The 18965-nt window shown below is 40.4% G+C and overlaps 1 protein-coding gene and 1 long non-coding RNA gene across 3 annotated transcripts in view; one reads left to right on the top strand and one right to left on the bottom strand.

The window, feature by feature from the left end:
- Positions 1–220: 220 nt before the first annotated feature.
- LOC116490763 lies at positions 221–17927 on the bottom strand. Its single transcript, XR_004253404.1, has 3 exons — positions 17874–17927; positions 16761–16837; positions 221–248 (listed from the first exon to the last, which is right to left on the bottom strand). It is a non-coding gene; the product is annotated as an uncharacterized LOC116490763 (long non-coding RNA).
- Positions 17330–18965, top strand: part of RAPGEF4 (Rap guanine nucleotide exchange factor 4) — a 153419-nt gene continuing 151783 nt past the window's right edge. Inside the window, exon 1 of one of the 2 annotated variants that reach the window (XM_032190242.1) lies at positions 17330–17431. In XM_032190242.1, coding sequence (XP_032046133.1) covers positions 17367–17431 — 65 coding nt within the window. In that variant the 5' untranslated portion in view covers positions 17330–17366. The remainder of the gene's footprint in view (positions 17432–18965) is intronic. The other variant, XM_032190244.1, reaches the window with a different exon arrangement.

Genomic DNA, 18965 nt, shown 5'->3' with positions numbered 1-18965 from the left:
ATTTCAAAGAAAAGTAATGCATGGGAAAATTCCTAGAACTGTTGAACAGCATCTTTGACACAATCAACTATAAGGACACTCAGGGCTGAATATTGTTCAGATGAGCAAAACATTCTAAAGCCCAGGATTTTAATGTTGTGCTGATTGATAAATGGATGTGCAGGGGCAGTTTCACAGCACTTACCCATCATTGCAAGGTCACAAAGTCCTGCAGGGTGTGGTCATAGGAAGGTAGGTGTCCCAACAAGCTGAAAGAGAAAATGAGCAAAATGACAGTTTCAAACTGGAGTCCACAACAAAAGTAATCGAAATACAGAATAATAAAGAATCGGGTAATGGAACCAGGGGCATGGGAAATTCTTTGAAGGAAATAAATATATTTTTATGGCTAGACTAGGATCAAGTGAGATTGCTATAGCTTTTGGGGGCTGTTAAAAATGTAATGGGCTTTGCTTTGGTGCTGCAACTCAGAGAGTACTCCCATGCATCATACTTGCAAAGTAGCATAAATGTGTTTACATATGCATGTAGTCTTTTAAGGCATTTTTATTTCATCATTTACTCTGAGAATAAAATCATGATTTGCTGTTTATTTTAAAAGATTCTTGAAGACAAAAGTGTAGGTCCTATGAAAAGCTCCTTTTGTCCATTCAGATTTGGACTGTTTCAGTTTTGGATGGTAATAAACAACCATCATTACTGGGGTGCTGTATGTGATCTCAAGGTGTGCATTGTAACTGCCATCTTCATTCAGCTCAAGTCTGAGACTTGAACAGTTTCTCCTCTGAGCTCTAACTTTCATGAGCAGGAAGCCCTTCATCTGTGGGCCAAAAAGTAGCTTGAAGTGCTCCAAACAAATCTCAAATCTGGATGATGGGGACTCAGGCCATGTGAACCGTTGCTGGATATACCTGCCAGGTGCTGTATTTTCAGAGACCTTGTAGGGGATGAAGTTACATGTCAACATGGTAACAGCTTCAGAATAAAAAAAAATTTCTCTCTTTAGGGCTTAACACATAAAAGACAATTGGCTTTAGAAGCTGGATTTTGAAAAGAAATGTGAACTTTTGAAACTCTTTATTGATTGGTCTGATAGATGAGAGAAACTGAAAACAGTCTTTTTGCATCTGCCTTGCTCTCTTTTAAAACAGGCTCAGGATATCAAGCACCCAGGTTCTGGGCTCTATCAGGAAATCTGCCAGATCTCACATGTTCCTGCTGTTTTCCAGCCTACTAGGAGTGCAGCCTCCTTTTCTCAAGCCTGTTGAATGTACAGGCTGCAGGGACACAAAAAACATCCTGGATGAGGGGATTACTGTCAGCCCAAATGTGGCTCTAGGTTGAGGTAGGAAGAAGAACTTTTATTGGCCTGAAAACAAATCTCTAAAAAGCTGCTGGACTGCAACCAAGGGGGAGGAGGACAGCTTGAGGAGAACACTAGGCTTATAATTCATTTATTTCTCATTTGCACCGTTTGCAATTCTGAAAGCTCCTTGTCTTCTTGGCAGGTTGCTCTCCAAGCTCAGCCAAGAAGCAGCCTATTTACTTTGCTTTTGTTGAAGCTCTTTTTGCCTATGGTAACATTTAGGGAGACATCAGCTTGTAACAGTAACTGTCTTCAGTGATCATTGTCTTTTGTACCTGTCATACAGAGGTCCAATGGCATGGATAAAAGGAGATTAGAAAGGAGTTGTCCTCCCACATGTAAAAACAACCAACCAAACTAACAAAAAACCACAACCAAACAACAACAACAAAACAACCAAACCGACCTGTAAATGGGAAATCTTATACCAATATCCTGTGTGTACAACACACAAATGTGATTAATGCATATCAAGGGAAAGGCCTGTGTAAGGTTAATTACTATGCGTCATGCATTATTTCCAAAAGAGAACAGAATAGCTGGACAAGGCTGGGGCTCTCGCTGAGCTAATCAAAATACATGTAGGTCAGCTCTAATGCTGGGAGATTGCTCCCAGTACCCAAGCTAGATCAGGTGTCTCATTCTGTTGCCTACTCTCTTAAAGAACTATTTAAAATATTGAATACTTACTACCATTGATTAAAAAGGTATTAAAAAAAAAAAAAAAGTGTTATTTTTCAGTGAAACTCAAAATGGTACCTTTATAATGACTGTGCCAAAATATGAAAACATAAAGAAGTGCTTTAGATGGCCAAAGTAGATATTTCTCTTGATGATTTAAAAATTTAGTTATTTTTTGAAATCTGAAACTGATAAAAAGTGATACAGAAATTCAAACTCCATAATTGATCCAAGAAGTAATCAAAATGGCAAATGAAGGATTTACTTCAACATTTTCTGAGTTCATTCTGTACACTGGCAATTTGGGAAAAAAGATGCAATATTCTTCACACATTAAAGTAATGACAAGGACATTGTCTTTGCTTTCAGAGAACTCCATGTATTCTTAAAAGATGGTGAAATACAGCCACATGTGCAGGCATGCTTCTTTTTCACTTGAAAATCTTATCTGTTTCCATTTGGAAAAAAAAAAAAAAGAAAAAAAAAAAAAGAAAAACATCTACCACAGCCCTTTACAATTAAGCAGCAGCTGCACGTGATACATTTTCAGTATGAAAAATACAAGATCTTTTCCCACATTACAGCTAACTTGACATCACATAAGTGGAAAGCAAAACTGACTTCTTTTCTCGTTTTAATGGCCTTTTGCTCTGTTTAGATTTAAGGTGCTATTACAGAAAACACCTAAGAGGTACAACCCTCCAGAATTCCCATCATGTTGACATTACAAAGTTATCTAACTTTGACCTTGCACATCTTTCAAGGCAGAAACTCACACAGCTGGTAACTTGATCTCTGCCTGAAATTCCGGACTCCTAAGGCAGTATCAGGTGCTGCCTGCCCTTTTTTTCATTGGTATCATGAACTCATGATACTCTTTATAAACCCACTGATGACTAGTAGCTTAGTGGCTTGAAAAGTACGTTTCACTGTAGATTGCTTCTTTGTCCAGAGACATAGGCTGAAATACTGTTGCAGACTGTGGAAATGTATGACTCACGAGATAATTAACATGGCATTCTCAGGAAAGAGCACTATAGATCACCTAGATCTCTTCATAGGTGAGAGGTTTAGAGAAATTTTGACTCCTCAATAAATTCCTACACATCGTATTTGTATAAACCAGTACAGATACCATCCTGACTTTGAGAAAAGTTGCTTCCTGCATAATGCTAGATGCTCTGTGGTAATTTCTTGCTCTTGACTGTGCTGAGTAGCAGCTCTGCTACTTTCTTTCATTCACTGAGACCAAGAGCAGGGCATTAGCAGGGAACAGAATTAGCAGGGATGGTAAAACAGCAGGACAAACATTTTGCATAACATAATGGCTTAAAGTCACGAAAGACGCGTGTAGAAATTCATGTTGCCAGTGCTACCACATTGTTGGGAAGAAGTCTTTTTGACTTGGTTCAAGTGATGAGTTACTGAGTTAGGCACAGATACTGGTATTACTGGGAAAGTGGAGTTGCTTGTGAATCTGCCCTTCCAAATCTCTCAGTAAAAAGTCCCGTTCAGTTTTATAAAAGAAAAAAAAAAAAAAAAAAAAAAAAAAAGTAATTGCAAAGCATTTCTTTAATTTATTCCTTATCTTGTTCTCCACGTGAAGCTATTTTGAGTTTATGGACTCAGCATTACTAAACACTTCTACTAATTTTTGTGGTGGAGATGATTCAGTTTCAGATTGGCTCTTTTAATTTTGGTATATAACATATTGCAGATCAGTGAAATAAAGCAGACCAAGTAAATCTAGACATTTAAGGTGGTGGGTGAGAGGGAGGCAGACATCGGGTAAATCGTGTTTCCGAGTCATGAATAACTGAAGTAGTGTGTCTGCGTTGCTTGGTGACAGTTTCTGTTTAGTTGGCAGTGGAGTTCACTGAAAATATTTTAGCTTCTGCTCCTGACAGCTACAAACGTGCGTTCTCATGTAATCTTATAAACTCAAATGCTGTTAAATGCATGCCCAATATACCTCTTCAAAAGTGAACAACAGATAGCATTGCCAAATTGCAGAGGCAACACTGAACAACGCAGTCATATTCAGCTAATTACAAGAAGTTCACACTGGTTGGTCTATTTCTTCCTCTGTTAACACTCTGCTCTGCCACATGCAGAACAAAGCTCAAGAGCAAACACGAACAATTTGCTTGTCTGGTTGGCAGAAGTCAGGCGGTACTAATGGCCTCAGGAGACCAGTGTTGACTTTACACCAATTCTAAATCTCTGCTCAAGCCACCCCAGTTCACAAAAAAAGCTACTTTTCCTTCCAGCCTCACTGATAAGGGCAACATGCAGAAGCCTGGTTTATGACTAATGTTTACCAAGTGTTACAAGGCTTGAGCTGAGGGAAATATGAAACCCTTTGACCCCAACTCAGAATAGCCAAACTCCATCTGCTCTGGAGCTTCAAATGGTAAGAATGCCTCTGTTTTGTGTCGTGGGCATGTTGAGAGGTAAAGTGTGGACTAGAGATGATTTCATTCATGTTCATCTTAAGCTGCAAAATTTTCTTGAAAAAAATATCTATTCTTAATTCTATCTTAAGAGATCAAGTGGATTTAGATCCAGTAACGGGTACACAAAGGACTTCGTCATATTGTCAGTAGAAGTAACTTAAGAATTCAGAGTAGTTGCAAAAACACAAAATGCAAATGGAGCAAGTGGATTCATTTGCAACACACAGGCAAAAATGCTGTATTATCAGGGGGGATTGAATGACATACCACACATCACATGTTGTCAGTACTGAAATATCTGTGGCATTTTAAAAGTTCTCTGTGACCATTTCACAATTCAAAGAGTTGTATTCAACACAAAAATTGTGTGAGATTGTTTAGAAAAGTAAAGAGGGCCTAATTATAATGTTTAAAATTAGTTGCAGTTTATCTCAAAAGGATCATATGATTACATTTTTATCTACAAACAGGAACAGTGAGAGCTACTTAAATACATATAGTTGGTTAACTTGTGACTGAGGCAAACAATTATAAAAACATTTTCAAAACTTTTTGGACGATGAATCATATTTCACATAGTTTTACATTATGAAATTGTGATCTTACAAGCCATGATAAATGCACCATTTTTACTTTTTTTAATAAACTACTTTATCCAGCAAGGGAAGCTCAGAATCTGCATCTACAGAATCTCACAGAACTGGAGAAGAATAAATAGCTATTAAGGTATTATAGAAAACAAGGGATTAATCAGTGGCTGGTAGAGTCTTCTACAGTGAAGACCATTCAGTTAGTATTTGGTATAACCATTGGTATGACCATTCAGTTAGTATTTGGCATGGGGAATCATTATGATACTGATATTAGAAAACATCAAAGAAAACTACCACCAACTGTACAAAGCAAGTCATTCCAAGTCAGTGTCAGCACTGAAATCCAAAGAATTCTTGAATGATCTAATGTTACAAATGTGTAAGAATGTTCAGAAATGAACATAAAATGTTAATTAGTTTGTCTTATTTTCAAATGATTTTAGATCCTTCCTGACAATGGTTAGAATGATAAATAAAGTAACAATGTTCGGCTAAATAATCTCAGGAAATTCTTCGTTTGCCCCACATATTTAAACAGATAATTATCTCCTAGACCTATATTTTTCCAGATTTCTTTTTCTTGTTTCCCTTTTATTTGCAAAAGTGTAGTTTGGTACTGAAAGACTTTCTAATCCAGCTTTTGGAGGTAGGAGAGATGGTTATTGTTTGTTTGTTTGTTTCTCCTAGTGAATACTAAGTCATAATATTTCTGGTGATATCCAAAGCCTCCCTTACCTCCAGCAAGCTGTTGTTCAATGAGTTGTCAGCCAATAGCTGTAGCTGTATTCAAAAAAAAGTCTGATTTAATTTTATCTAACTTCTCCAGTCTAAGAAGATTTGCTATTTTTATCAGAATCTGAAAAAGCCTACTTTAATAAACGAAGGAAGTTATTTTCAGATACTTTGTTTTGAAGAGGATTTCTGGAATTCTCAACATAAGCTTTCCAACACATTTCCCAGTCAGATGGTCTTTTCATTTGATACATAGCTGTGCAGTTCACTTAAAAGTATTTCTTCCTCTGTCTACTGCCTGGAAAGCTAAACTTAATTATATTCATAGAGTGAAGAATAAAAGCATGGACCATGCACACTGGTGAATTCAATTCACTTCGCAAATTGTTTTTATGGTAGTGTTGGAGAAGGTAGCAGGTATTCACTTTGCAGTGGTAGGGACAGGAAGAACAGTTCTGTTTCTTGCAATGGAATATTAAACAGCAAAAACATTCAGAAAAATAATAATGATCTTTCTACAAAACAGTGCTAGGGTCACTTGGATGATAGGGTCACTTGGCTGATAAGGTCCCTAGGCTACACTTCCGAACTAATTCCCATTCAGACCCTTTTTTATTTAATTTATGAGAAATTTAAAAAGCTGTTGTTAAGATTGCATACAAATCCTACTTTGTGTGCCATGAGAAAATAAGATGTTCACTTCAAACTAAAATTAGAAGAATAAAAATGCTTAGAACAAAAGGCAATAGTTCAAATTTCTAAAACAAGACACAGAAAAGGTTCAAAGAAAGCAGGAGGAAAGTATTATGAGAAGACATACAAATCTCATAAGCTTCTTCCACTACAAATGAAGACAAATGAATCTTTAAAACATTACTTTCAAATCCCTCTTGTATAGCATTTTATAATTGAGGTGTCTGCTAAGGCATAAAATATTCTTCTGCCAGAAAATGAGTATGATTTTCATAAACTGTGCTTTTGAAATAATTGAAAATATAGAGTACATTAGAATACATTAAAGCACAATATTAGTTAATCTGATTTCATTTTTTAGCAGTTGCAAGCGCAAAAGCTCCATACAATTGTAGAATTTATATCTAGCACATTAATCCTCTTGGAGTGCTTTTTAATAGTACAAAAATTATGGCAATTTTTGTACCTGCAAAATAAATGTGTTTGTATTTCTTGTACTCAGCAGCCTTAGTATGAGGGATTACAGATTCCATTTTGCTTTCTCCAAAACCCCAAGGAAGAGAGTGATGAGCAATGTCACCTATCCTGTGTCCTGCTTTTAGGGTCTAGAGGATATACAGGGTTACTTCTATATCACTTGTGCTATTAACTTGTGCACCATGTGCTTAACATTTACATTCTACTCCAACACCAATCTCACATAGTTCAACAGGAAAACTTCTGTGTCTCAGAGAATTTTTTCTTGGGCTCCTGCCACCATATTGAAGTATAGATATGGTGGCTCTTGCCACCATACTGAAGTAGTGCATCTATCTGATTGTGGATCCCCTGACAGACTGCTGCACACTGGCTTCCCAATAGATTCTGTATAACACAAAAGCTTTCAAGGTTTCCTTCTTCCTGTGCCCCCCCCCCAGCTGTTAGCTTTAATAATATGGATAAACTTACATGGTAAAAATAAAAGATTTTGTACCTGTTGACACTAGGATTGTATACCAGGTTTGTGAACATGAGTAATCCTAGGACAGAAGGCTGTCTGCTTGATGGAGATTTTTTTAATACTATTATAAAGTCTATTACATTAGTAAAGTACATAGTTAATAGAGGTAGAAGTTTCTCAATAAGTATATCTGCTAGATATGAAGTCTTCTAGAATCACCAGTGAGCAAATATATGAGTTACGTTATTACCTTATAAGTAATTAAGGTCACTACTCTGGACCTGAATCTGGAACTCATATGTGCTTGAAGCATTCATACTGAAATTAAAGCATGCCTCCAAAACAAGGCTGTATCATAACATCAGTGTAGGTGCATGTCCTCATCACTTGTGACAATACTATGGTATTAAACACATTCTTTGTAAAGAGCAGTAACAATAAGCTAATGCCTAGAAATGTGTAGGTGGGCAACGAGTGCAGCAGTGCAGCATTTTTGTATGGTTTTCATCCTGCACCATGCTGTGTCTCCTTTCCTTTCTGCCCAATCCCCTTTAAGCAATATTCAGGGTTTTTAAAAGATCAGGCAAGAAATCGAGAGCTGGGACTTGATTTCCATAGTACTCACAAATGGCAGCTGTAGGGCAAACACAAAATGTCAAGTGATCACAATCAGTGCCTTTTTTCTTACTGAAAAGGCTCTTTCCGTATTCTCATAGGTTAAACTCAAAAGAAAGCACATAAAAATGCATTTTCTCTTCATAGTATTCCTTTGGCATGGATAAGAAGTATTTAAAGTACAGCAGATGTGCTTCTGCTGTGCGATGGAATGAAGTCTTTTATAACATCTGTTTAAATATTTTTACTTCAATACATACATTGCTGTAATTGGACAGTGGCATGTTATCCTCATCGTCTTCTCTCCCAGAGGGAAAGAAGCACTATGCTAGTTTCATATATTTAAATGTTTTACAAGATTATAATAAGATGACATCGTATTTCTTGGCTTATTGAAAGCAAAACCAAAAATGTCTTCAAAAATGGAAGTCATACAATTTGCACATATCCTTGGCTTGTCTGCAAGCAAATATTAACTGAACCATTTTTGGTGAATTTGTGTAATACATTCTCAACAGAAGGATACTATAACCTCATCTCTTTGAGAGAGGAGAAAGCCTAGAATAAATCAGTTCCTCTGCCAAAGTGAAATAAGAAGTATTAGTAGGAGGCAGTGAATGCTTGTAGAGTGTACATCCCTCAACCCTGAAAAACATTAGCTGAAAATCTAAAATCTTCTATGTAAGTAACCCTGAAAAGATCACAAACAGAAGTGAAACAGCACTTTGCTGTTTTAAGTTTTCCTGGGATTGTGCTGCAACAGGAAAAAAAAAAAAGAAAAAAGTGTATCCCCATCTGTATCCCCATCCACACTGGTTTCACCCTAGAAAATTTATTACATCGTGTAAAAAGCACAAAGATAAAAAACTCTCCAGACTTTTTAATTGCATTGTTTAGAAACTGTGCTTTGGCAAAGGTTGGCTAACAAGCTACTGATAGTTTGAGGCCCTAAATTACTAAGGAAATGCAGCTCTAGTCAACAGAAACAGAAGAAGAAAGCAAAATTTGACATGGCAGAACATGTTAACATGGGATTAATCCCTGTCTTTTCAGGGTTAAGTTGTGGTTATGGAAAAATAATACAGGCTGTCAGTAACTGTGCAATATTTTGTCACTTCCCTTTCACTTTTCAGCAACATTTCCAGATACTTGACAGGTGATGAGCCATTAGGTCAATGAGAAGGTGCTTAATGTCTAAGAGGTCTTTGGTCTTTGTCCCCTGCTACTTCTCAAATGGTAACTTCATTTTTCTTTATCTGCATGGAATTTTGTAAATGAGATTCTTCTCTTACTGTCCTTGAAAAATTCAGACCCTGTACACACTTGGAGCCAATGAACTTCTGACCCAGCAATCTCTCTTCTTTCCAGTCTGGTATTTACCTCTCACCCTCTTTTTGTGCTAGCCTCTCATTTACTTTCTGTCTTAGCTTCTGTTTGTCTACTCCTCCCATCTTTCCACTATGAAAGAAGCATTATAAAAAGGGGCTCTTCAAGAGTATTTAAAAGATGATGTCAAGCATGAATGTTACTTATTTCAGGGAACAAGGTAGAATCTGAAATGAGGATTCTTTCTCTCATCATGAAAATCAGAGACCACTGAAGACAACAGAACATCTCTGTAAAGATTTGCTCTTTGTTGTCCATTTAAAGATTTCAGATTTGTGTAACTTTTCTCTAGAACCAATATAACTTACATGTGAAAAAAACATTATTTGGAATAGGTATTTATTGTTGTTATGCTAGCGCTGTGTAATTATCATATATTTTTAATGCATCCTTTTTTTTTTTTTTTTTTTTTTTTTTTTTTTTTTTTTTTACACACAGGAAGCAGCACCTCATGATTGCTATTTGACTACAGGGCTGCTGCAGTTGGGATTCCTGTTACACAACTCAACAGTCTGATTTTTAACCACCAAGTGCCACCTGTCTGTACCAGTCAGGACCCAGCCCACAGCTATGGCAGTTTCTTTTCCCACTCACCAATTGGTTCACTTTTGTTCCTAAGCCAGAATACATTATTTAAGGCTGCCTACGATGAACTCAGCTGATTCTTTGGCTATTTGGCCTGAATTATTTGTATGCATGCCTGCAAGTAGATATATAGATATAGGTGCATTTTCAAAGCTGTGAAAAGAAGAATATAAACATTATATAAGTCTGAGGTATACTATGTCATGTTTACCACGTAAATGATTGAATTTGTCTTTCTTGTTTTATTTGCCTTATTTTATTATTTGTTTTCATGTGTGCATGTTGGTGGCCCCAGCAGGCCCTCAGAAAAATCTGCAACTCTGTGAACCAAACTCTGCAGAAACAATTAACGTGTTTACTGTACTGTACTGAATAGACTAGCTGCATTGAAGTGGCATACTGAAATACTATACCAAGGAGTTCTGTCACATGCAAAAACTATGTTTTTTACCTATAACAGGTTATACTGCACTGTACAAGTAAGTATAAAGCACTGAATGTTTTCACATAATGCTAATCATCTCGCCACGCATCTAAGCAAAAACATCTTTTCTTTCTGCTTGACAAAAATCTGTGATTGCTGAAATACAATAAAACTGGCTAGGGAGGATAAAAGAATAAGGAATTATACATAGAGACACTAAGAACTTCATTTGTTTTTGTACCTTAGGTGAAAGAATGAGTGAATAATTACAATCCGGTGATTAATTCCATTATCCATGGTAAGTTAAGTATGTCCCAGAGAAAGTGAGACATTTGAGCTGACAATGCAGTATGAATAAGGTACAGTGGAATTCCAAAGTGCATGCTGGTGTATTATATATAAATGAACGCTTGTAGAGTCACGTCTGCTTTCAGGCAGTGGGGAATTGAAATAACATACCTGTCAGGCCCTTGTGCATATGCAGAGAGCCAGTCTAGGCCTCAGGAACCCTATGCCTATGACTGGGCATAAAGCGAGTCCCTCTTGGCCACCTCCGTGAATCAGCCCCATTTGATCAGTTTGATTTGGATCCCTGGAGAAGCATTGATATGTCTGCCCTGTACTCACAGAGTAAGGAGCATGGTAGCAGGCCATGAGCTTCTAACATGGCACTGAGCTCTACTGACTCCTACTGAAAAGGGACGTAGCAGTCAGAGTCCCATCCTGCCTCGTATCTTTAGCAACTGCAAAGTATTTTCCTGGTAATTATCTTCGTAAAACTCCCTATGTTGTCCTGAGCTGTGCATACAAATTTCTGTTTAAAGCCAGTGTGTTGATGTGTCTGTAGATCTAAACACTAATAAATTAAAGGAACATTTATGTAAAGCATTGCATCTTCAAAGCACTGTACTTCATCAGCTAATTAATCTTTACAATACTCTTGTGAGGAAGTTAGAATTTGTTTATTTATTTCAGTAGGCTTTCTTGTTTCTGTGAAATAAGATTGTGGGATTCAGCCTTGTATTCCCATCCCAGCTTTCTAGGTCTTGCCAAAACTGAGGAAATGTACCAAGCAGAACAGACTCATTCATTCCCCTGCTCATCTAGTTTTGTAAGACTGGAAGAATTCAACAAAAATCCTATGGAGAAAAAATCCTGTACAAAATAAAGTAGCTAAACTAAAAATATGAAACCTATGCATATCCATAATGTCAACATTAATAATTTGAATCACATTTCTTACTGTGTGGTTTCTCCACGTCTTTTTGCAATTCGTCTCAGGATATGGGCTCAGATTTCAGGTATGCAAATCAAATGACCATCTGTTCAAAATGCCACTCCACAAAATAGGCTGTGATACTGGTCATCAGACAGAAAAATGTTTATAGCACCTCTGTGCAACACGCTGCTAAACTTGTAACAATACAAAAGGTGATCGCTGCACCATGTTCTGTTAATGGGAAATTATACCACAAACTTACTTTAATTCACACTACTGTTGTCCGTAGGTTCATGCCTGGTGCACTGTGCCAGTAACAAATTTGAGAAACTTTTATTTCCAGGAGCATAAAACTAATACAATCCTCCGTGGGTTGGCCCTTACTATGCTATGAACAATGCTTTCATTTTACATTAATTAGGAAGGACAATATCAAATTAGCATGGTAAAATGATGCAGAATACAGCACTATACACAGCAGATGAATAAGCAATCCTTTACATACCAAGTAAGGCATATATAAAATCGTACGCATACTGTAAGCCTGGTTACCTTTTCTGGATTCAGGAATTTAGAAAACAGTTCTGGCCCTGCTAAAGATGACAGCAAACTGCCAATTGGTTTTAAAGAGTCAAGTATATGAACTTCACTGTTTCACAAAAACATCAACTCGGCTGTATTTTCTCCACGTTGCACCTGTGCTCAATCTATGGCTTCTGTACAGGATACTGTATGCTTTCTTTCTGGTACATCTGTATCTCACTTGTATCTGTTTTGCAGCTGCCCCACTGAGACCTTTTCTGGAATATCATGATAGAGTTGTGAGAAGCATGGTGGAAGGGTTTCCTGAATGATGGGTGAGGAGGAGAGGCTTGTGGTGCCAAGTTATTCATGAAGAAGGAAACTGGAGAGGTGTCCTCAGTTGGTGAGGAGGACAGAGGAAAGAAAGAGAGAGAACAGAGAATAGTATAGGAAATTAATTTGGGAAGGAAGCCCTTACCTATACTAAACAAGCTTTTGCTCTGTCATTATATGGTATGTTGAAGGATTGGCATTGAAGAGGAGAATCAGTATGTTTCTTGTTGACTTTGCAGGACAGTTCTATAAATACATGTCTGTTCTGGTTTTATACATCACATCCTCTGCAGCCCTCACAGCATACAAATATCTAAAGAACTCACATTCACAGTTCTCTCTCTTTATGCTGATTGCTCCTTTGAAGTCGGTATGCATTGCATATGTACAGCTGATAACACATTTTGGGTCTTACAACTCTAACCATGCTGAATGTGGCACTGCTGGATTCTAAACCTGCAACACGGTTCTGTCAGTCGCATTGTTAATTTTATATCCAGGACTCCTGAGTGATACATTAGCTTTGAGGTAGAACCTATGTGCCCATTCTGGGATTATGCTAATTAACTTGGCTTCCGTATAGCAACACAAAACAGGCTTAAAATTAACTTAAGTAACTAACGTGAGATTCCTCCTGAGAAAGGAAATCTTGAATATTTTAAAGCTGCTGGAGCCATTATCTTACCCTGTTTCCCAGTTGTATTTTAAGAACAAAGGATTATAGCCAATGCCTTGTGCTATCAATTAGATTCAGTACAGTTAGTCTGAATTAGAAGAGTCCTGAGGCTGAGCAACTTCAACAGGCATTGGAATCAGGGGAGTACATTGGTGGCTGGAAGCCAGCTGTTTCCCCTGGGTACTCTCTTGAACACAGATGGCCTGAACTGAGGATTGAGTTTTGGGGGTTTTGTGTGTTTCCTCTGAAGTGAAATTGCTCTAGTTTGCTAGCCAGTGTGATGCTGATGGGCAGCCTATAGATTCTGTGTCCACTAATTCCTCACTATATCATAACAGTAATTTAATTGCATCCAAAACTGCTATGGAAAATATGTCAAATCTTACTGTTCTTAGTTTTAAGTTATTGTAGTAGCCTGAAACTTGTTAAAGTTCGTGATATAATTAGTAGTGTATAGAGCTTGATCCTCAGTTCTGGCCTTCTGTTACTGTATAATGCACACCTTGATAAATATACTTAGTCATTTTTTTTCAAGCTCTTACACCATCACTTACTATTTCAGATTAAGTTTTTCATAGTAGGTTCCTGTCTGAGAGGGACTTATTTCTCTTCTCTAAGATTTTAGCAAGAGCTCTTCTTTGGCCATATTAGAGTAAAAAATTAAAGGAATGAGTATTTGTATTGGCAAGCAAAAGCAAGTAAATAGTCAAGGTATGAAATGCCTTATGTGTCATAATGCAAATAAAAGTTTGAACCCCACATCTTTTGACTCTCAGTATTAAAGGCACAGGACAACTTGAAAGCTGTCTGATTTCTGTTTTTCTCTGGCTTAAGGGTTTCTGCATGGTCTTATCATTCTCTTATATACTGGATAGTTAAAAGACCAGATGATCTTTCAGATACCTCAGCTGGCAAATTTCCATTTCCCAGCAGCAATCTGCTTCAAAAACAGCTGCCATCCCAAATTTTTGTCTGCATAATAAAGCCTCAAAAATCAGATTTTATAAAGTTCCATAGGGATAAATTAAATCTGAAATATTATTGTGGGGTTCCACAAATGCTGAAAAAGAAGGGTCTGCTTCTGAGAAATGTATTTTTGTACCACCAGACATTTTAACGATGCATAATCCTTCATGTTTTCTCAGGTTGAAACTTTGCATGAGGTACAGTAGAAGGCACATGGAGATACAGGTGAGACTGAGCATGAATGCATTGCTGACCAGTAACAATATTGGGTTCCAAATATTTTTTGGGGTCATCTCTTTTTCATATGAATGTGTAGCTTAGAAAAATCATGAAGAATGGGCACTAAGGCACCCATAGGAGTTATGTGCCTTAAGTTAATGAAGTGCGCTTCAGCATTTTGCTTCTAGCATATGTTCTTACTTACAGGTGAATGGGCACTCAACCCTATTAACATCAGGCCAGTACTCTCAGATGGTATATTTCCTAGGCTTGTTACAGTCTGAGTTCCTGAGAGTCACAGGATATTCTGCATTTTATTTGACTTGTCATGTGAGATGCATACCACTTATTTGGTACCTTTTATTGCAGGAGAACATGCACTGAACTGGAGTCGAGTTTCACTAGTCAGAAGGTCTTAATGTTTCTGCGCAGTTTGGAGACCCTTCAATCAGCACAGGGTAATACCTGAAACAATCAGATATATATTTCCTGCTTCTTAAATTTTTCTCATGACTTAATCAGAAAGCTACATGATTATTCATAATCCAAGTGCCAGAGGTGTATTTTGGCTGTCCTGCTCTAATTGCTGACTCTGTGCAATTGCTGACTCTGTGTAGCTTGCACAGTGCACAAAACATTAAAGTCTTCTAGAACAGTTATTCCACAAAAGGGTAGCTATCTGAGCAGCGTCTGCCCACTGCCAGGTACTTGAGCAATATCCCTTTCATGCCTCCTGGCACTGCATTCCTTGGAATCAAAAGCATTGGCAACTGCAGCAGGCTGTCCCAGAGCTGATAGGTTAGGGGTGGGTTCATGAGCACCAGCACAGGTTTTACAGGTTGCCTCCCAGGAGAATATTCCAAAGGTCGTTTCTTTTCAAGTTCAGATTATTTTCTCCCAGTCATCTGTTTACTTAGGAAATATCCCTGCTTGCTACTTTTTATGGAGGTCTAGCCTGTCCTCTAGTGGTTGGGTCATTAAACATTATGCAGACGTGAAAGGACTTGACAGAGGTGGCTTGAGGGAACACTAAACAGTCACAGAATCCGTGGGCTTGCTGACTGAGCTAAGCTGTTGCTATGCACACAACTGCTGGTACTGGTATGTGTAATGCTGTTTGTGTCAGTGAAACAGTCCATGAGAAAAGATAGAAGGCCTTTAGCTAGGAGTGATTTCTGGGCTCCTTCACAGGCCTGACGCCAGTTAAGAGAAAAGAGCATCTACTGCAGCTCAAGCTGGGTTGAGGGGAAAAAGGGCAGTAAGGGCTGCCTTGTGTGATTGCTTTGGAAGGAAAACTGTAATTATGTGGAATAATATAATGAATTTTTTATAACGGAAGTACAAACCTAGTGAGCTTTATTGATTAACCTGTAATGTACACACTATGTTATAAATCATTAATTTGAGAATTTAGAGTTTTTAACATTTGAAGCTCTTGTTCTGGTGGTTCCCAAAGATTCACATACTGAAGAACGAAAGCATCAATTTTTCTCAAGTAGACTGATTGCTCAGATGCAAGAATTTATCATTTTTTCCCCTAGGACTATAGCGAAGGAAGAGCTGCAGCTTTGATCTCAGTGACTGGCAGCCTCCTCTATTCCTCTGGCATGTACTTTAATTTTTTTAAGGCAAAATGAAAGAATTGGCTTTTGTGGTATTCTATCTGCTCTGCCAATTTCTTAGCCATGTCCTTTCAGCACAAGGGATTTTAGATATATTTCCATAGATGTTTCATCATATTGTTCAGTACGCTGATGTTAACATTTATTCCTGTTAAAATGCTGAAGGAGCTGTGGCAGATATCAGGCCATTAAAGGTAGACGTGAAATGTAAAGTAACACATGTATGTAAGAAAATGACACTTGGTACAGCAGAACAGATCAGAACAGAAGGCAGAGAATATAGCCTATGGAGAACTGTGGAAAGCACTGGCATATTATCAGCATCTGTGTCCACACTGTGAAGCAGAGAGGAGTTACATGCCTGAAGGAAGGCACAGTTTGAATTTTACTTTGCTATCATCTGCACATAACCCAAAACATCCTGCTGAGATTTGTCTAGCTTCCTTCCCTTCTTCAGCGCTACTCAAGACAGGTTGTGTTGACTGTCAGCTGAAGCTTATGGTTATACACAAATTACTTGGGAAGATACAATCTAGATCCTGAAATACTTTGTAGAAAATATTTCACACAGAGCTTTGCAAAACCTGGCAGCCAGGGAGACCTGCTGCTCTGCATTCCTTCCTCTGCTCATCACTTTTTAGATCACATATGCATTAGCATCCTTAAAATACCTGCTTCCAGGGGCCGCAGTGACACAACAGAAGGGTGCAGTGCTCGCTGCACCTCACTCACCTTTCTCCTGCCCTGTGCTGGGATCCTCAGCTGTTAAATCTCATTCACAGGCTGTACTGCCCGGGCTCATTTTCCACCTACGATAAACCAGAGCCTTTAGGACCTTATTTCACGCGAAATGACAGGATGTGGACTGCAGGCTGGAGCAATGCTTCATTAAAAAACGTGGGCTGTAATGTGGACTGTCCCTTCCTTCCAGCTCGTGTGGGCTTATGCTGAGGGAAGGACGGAAACAGCAAAGTGTGCAGAGCAGGTGCAATAACCCTGAGCTGCTGGTTTTCGACAACCGGCTCGTGTTCCCCCTCCCAGCCCCGTCAAGGACGCCTCTGGTGAGGCAAGGGCAGGGACCGGCAAGCCGGGCTCTGAGGAGGGGGCGAGGGCACGGCGGCCGCCCCCGCGCCGGAGGGCGCAGCTCCCCCGGGCTGCCCTGAGGCGGCGGCGGGGCCCTGGGCGAGCCCATCGAGGCGGAGGGAGGGAAGGAAGGAGGGAAGGAAGGAGGGAAGGGAGGGAGGACGGACCGAGCGACCGCCGGGCGGGCGGGGGGAGCCGCCGCCGCCGCCGCTGCCGCTGCCAGCCGGGTGCGCGGCGACCCGCTCCCTGTCCAACATGGTGGCCGCGCACACCTCCCATTCCGCCTCCTCCGGCGAGTGGATCGCTTGCCTGGATAAAAGGTATCGGCGCGGTCACAGGCGGCGGAGGGATGCTGCGGGCGGGGGGGCTGCCCCCTGCGTGCACGGGTGTGTGTATGTGTGTGTGTGTGTGTGTGTGTGCGTGTGCGCTGGTCCCCCCCCGGCTCCCCCATCGGGTGCCGCCTTACATAAGGAGCGTGCAGGTGGGGAGCGCAGCGCCCGCGGGCAGCCGGGCCGGGGCCGGGGGAGGCAGGATGCGGGGCTGGGGACGCCCCCTGGGGCAGCTGCTCCGCACCGCTGCCTGGAAAACGCCGCACGTGGAGGAGGAGCGGAGCGGAGACCGGGAGCCGCGGGCCCGGGGATACCGGGCGGGGACCCGCCGTGCCCGCCATGGCGGACCCGCTGCCCGCCGCAGGGTGCCCCCCGCCCCGCGCCTCCCCTCGCTGCCCCTCACCTCACAGCCCCTCACCTCACAGCCCCTCACCTCACAGCCCTTCGTCTCCTCACGGCCCTTCGCCGCCTCAGCGCCTCGCCCGGCAGCCCCCCCGCCTCCCGCAATCGCCTCAGGATCGGGCGGGCAGGGCCGGCCGCAGAGCGCCCCGCGGCGCGGGCAGGTGCGGGGCCGTTGGCCGAGAGGGGGGGCAGAAAATGTCTGCCGCGAGGAGGCGGCCGAGGGCTCCCTCAGGGGCGACCGCCCCGCGGGGCAGGTGCAGGCGGGTGGCAGCGCTGCGAGGGCGGGAGCGTGTGCCCAGAGGAGGTGTGTGCGCTTTAAAAATACCGGCGATGTGTCCGTTTATTTATTTTAAATAAATCCTTCGTAGTGTGTTCCGTAGGTGTAGGGGAATAAAGTGAGTCTCGCCACATCTAGGTAGATGGTGGGTGGTTTGCCATGGTACTACCATTAACGCATAATGGATGAGTTCAGAAGTGAAGCTGTTTGATTTCTGAACACTCAGTGTCTACTAGTGCCTAGGAACATGTTTAAGAAAAATGTAGACCATAGCCACTACACGGTTCGAACAAAGCCCTAGGAGAGAAGTGACTTACGCAAAGGTGTACGGTGTGCTGAGCATAGTCAGCCGGCTTCTGGCACCTGGTGCCCAGCTACCGACATCCCTCTGTATGCACAGAACGAAACTTCCTCCTCTCATCACTTCTGCCCTTTCCAGGTAACCTCCTGGTGTTCTCAGGACTGCACCGCCAAGTGTGTTTTCCTTCATAGTCCAAGCTGCAAGCTGTAAGGAGCTAATGAAACTTTTGGTCTAGACACCTACCACAAACCTCCCTGATCCCCTTCTGTAACACTTAGCATTAAAAAACTGACCTTTTAGAGCTGGAATAATGTGTATAAATGTTGAAAGTACTGTAAATAGGAATACAAACAGAACTAGCCATAAAAATAAATAAATAAATAAATAAATAAATGAAGAAGCAGAGGGCCTGGTTCTCCATTCTGCAAACTGACAGGCAGGTGTGAAGAAGCAGAGTATGATCTTTTAAATAGAACTTTTAAATAGGTAGTCCCACCATTTCTCAGGTTGCTTTGATGCAATATATTGAGACATCCAAACTGTAA

Source organism: Aythya fuligula, chromosome 6, assembly GCF_009819795.1.
Source record: "Aythya fuligula isolate bAytFul2 chromosome 6, bAytFul2.pri, whole genome shotgun sequence".
Classification (NCBI taxonomy): domain Eukaryota; kingdom Metazoa; phylum Chordata; class Aves; order Anseriformes; family Anatidae; genus Aythya; species Aythya fuligula.
Note: the sequence above shows the minus strand (reverse complement) of the source record. Positions and strands in the feature narration are given on the sequence as shown.